General features: G+C 37.0%; 1 protein-coding gene across 1 annotated transcript; it reads left to right on the forward strand.

The window, feature by feature from the left end:
* LOC107643347 (ubiquitin-40S ribosomal protein S27a) lies at positions 362–1,124 on the forward strand. Its single transcript, XM_016346963.2, has one exon. The coding sequence runs from the start codon at positions 439–441 to the stop codon at positions 904–906; it is 468 nt and encodes a 155-aa protein (XP_016202449.1). The 5' UTR covers positions 362–438; the 3' UTR covers positions 907–1,124.

Consider the following 3,059-nt stretch of genomic DNA (forward strand, 5'->3'; position numbering starts at 1 on the left):
AATTTATAGTCAAAACTTATAATTTAATATACTAATTAATACAATAAGAATATAACTTAATTATCTGTATTTGTATTTTTTGTGTTTATTTGTTATTATATTATAAAACAGTTTTATTCTTATTGAATTACGATTGAACTGTAAACTAATAAACCAATATCTAAAGATGATCGGTTCAATTTTCAAAACGTTAAACTTTAAAATCAATAAATAAACCAATAACTAAAGATGATCGGTTTTTCTTAATGCTCTGAGAACTGTAACGAATATCCTAGCCCAAACAAAAAACCCATCAAATAATGTTTGGGCCCATAAGGCACATCATTCAAAACCCTAAATCCCCTTCTACCTTCGATATCCACAGCCACAACCTCATAAGAACAAGGCGGAAACCCAAACCCTAACTTAATAATCTTCTTCTTCTTCTGTAGAAGCAAAATGCAGATTTTCGTGAAAACCCTAACGGGGAAGACCATCACCCTTGAGGTGGAATCTTCCGACACCATCGACAACGTGAAGGCCAAGATCCAAGACAAAGAAGGAATCCCGCCGGACCAGCAGCGCCTCATCTTCGCCGGAAAGCAGCTTGAGGACGGCCGCACACTCGCCGATTACAACATCCAGAAAGAATCGACGCTCCATCTCGTCCTCCGCCTCCGCGGCGGCGCCAAGAAGAGGAAGAAGAAGACGTACACCAAGCCGAAGAAGATCAAGCACAAGCATAAGAAGGTGAAGCTCGCGATTCTCCAGTTCTACAAGATCGACGATACCGGTAAGGTTCAGAGGCTCAGGAAGGAGTGCCCTAACGCTGAGTGTGGCGCTGGAACCTTCATGGCTAACCACTTTGATCGCCATTACTGTGGCAAGTGTGGCTTGACCTACGTGTACCAGAAGGCCGCTGCTTAGGGTTTGAATCTCGATTTCTGAGTTTAAATTTCAGTTATAAATGTTATAGTTTTGATTTTTATTTTTAGTGATGAATGATTGCTTGTTTTTTTGGGGCTATAATAACCCTTGATTTTCGGTTTGAACGCGGTTAAGTATCTGTCGTTTTAATCTATATGATTCCGTTAAGTATATTTCATTACTTGCATGATATAGTTCAGTTTAGGCTAGCATCTTTTCCATGTTCAATGTTCTGTGTTTTGTTTGGTGCCCATTAGTGCCTGATATTTTAAGCCACCTTGTCATTCACATTCCAGTCTGTTTTTTTCCGGTTGATCTTCATTGGTTAGGTTATCTTTGTCAATATAATAGGAAATTAGGATAAACTAGGTTTTGTTTTCTCATTCTTGGAGCTGAAACATTTGTTTTTAATGATTTAATGATATGTTTTACGCTTACCTGACTTAGATAGAAGTTTAGAATCATTTCTTGGATGCGTGGATATCTGAATTTTTTGGCATATACGAAGATTTGGAATATATGTCTTTAGATTAGGTGACCCATATGACTTAGATGCAAACGAACATTTGAAACTCCATTATCCTATATGTTCTCGGTTTTCATCCTGTTCCACCGTTTTCAAAACCATAATCTTGAACGGAAACCTATCCAAAACAACCGAAACCGAAGAACAAAACCGAATGGACTATCCATAATAGGGAGATGATCGGTTCAATTTGACTTGTGATTATGGATTTTAGAACCGAAGTCAATACCTGTTATGCTAAAATACTATCGGTTTCAATCCAAAATAACCGAAACCGAAGAACAAAACCGAAATGTCTATTCAAAATAAAGATATGATCGGTTCAGTCGGGTTTCTGGTTATGGATTTTAGAACCGAAGTCTATACCCAAGTGCTAAAATACCATATGCAACATAACCGAAACCAAAGAACAAAACCGAAAAGAATATCCAAAACAAAGAGCTGATTGGTTCATCTGGTTTTTGGCCATGTATTTTAGAATCGGAGTGTATACCCAGTTATGCTAAAATACCATTCGGTTTTAATCCAACATAACCGATACCGAAGAACAAAACCTAAAAGAGTATCCAAAATAAAGAGCTGATCGGTTCAATTTGGTTTCGGTTATGGATTTTACATCCAAAGTCTAAAATGCCATTTTGGTTGTAATTTTCTGAGTAGCATCTCACTCGTTTACAAAGAAATAACCGAGAATCGAACCAGTTTTGATTCAGTCGGTAGCTCTTAAACCGAATGGATGACGTTTGGAGTTGTGTATGAACCGATTATTTTATTCGGTTGTATCTTTTGGCGAAGGCTGCCCTTGGTGTAGTGAACAAGGAATCTTTAATCACTTCTGAAAATTTCTTTAAATCGATATTGCAAACCCAAAGTTATTCAACCCGTCGTGTTTGAATGCGTTGCTACCTATTCATTTATCGAGGATTATATTATCCTGTTGCAGTTCTAGGTTAAACCGAAATCCATCCAAATAACCGAAACCAAATAACAAAACCGAGAGGACTATCCAAAACAGAGTTCATCGGTTCCCGACCCAAAAAAATAGAAACGAGCTGATCGGTTCAATTTGATTTTTGGTTCCCGACCCCTTTTATGCTAAAACACCATTTGGTTTTAATCCAAAATAACCTAAACCGAAGAACAACACCGAAAAGACCATCCAAAACAAATGCCGGGATAGATGATCGGTTCAAATTTGGTTTTTGGTTATGTATGAATCAAAGTCTATACCCAATATGTTAACATACCATTCGGTTTATACAAACATAACCGAAACCGTAGAACAAAACCAAAAGGATTATTTGAAATACGGCTCAATTTGGTTTTTGGTCATGGATTTTAGAACCAAAGTCTAAAATACTACTTAGGATTTAATTTTCCGAATAGCATCTCGTTTGTTTACATAGCAAAACAAAAACCGAACCCATTTTGATTCACTTGGCAATTTGGCAGCTCTTGCTTTAAGACCGAATAGATAACACTTGAACGTGGTTCTAAACATCGGTACAAAAACTGGTAAAAAATATGATTCGGCTTGCACTAGAAAATCGTTTGTGTTAAAAATGACTTCTAAACTGAAAAATCGGCTGGTCAGTAAAACCGAACCAGAAATTGGTCAGTTTTTGGT

This window comes from Arachis ipaensis, chromosome B05 (genome assembly GCF_000816755.2).
Source record: "Arachis ipaensis cultivar K30076 chromosome B05, Araip1.1, whole genome shotgun sequence".
NCBI lineage: Eukaryota > Viridiplantae > Streptophyta > Magnoliopsida > Fabales > Fabaceae > Arachis > Arachis ipaensis.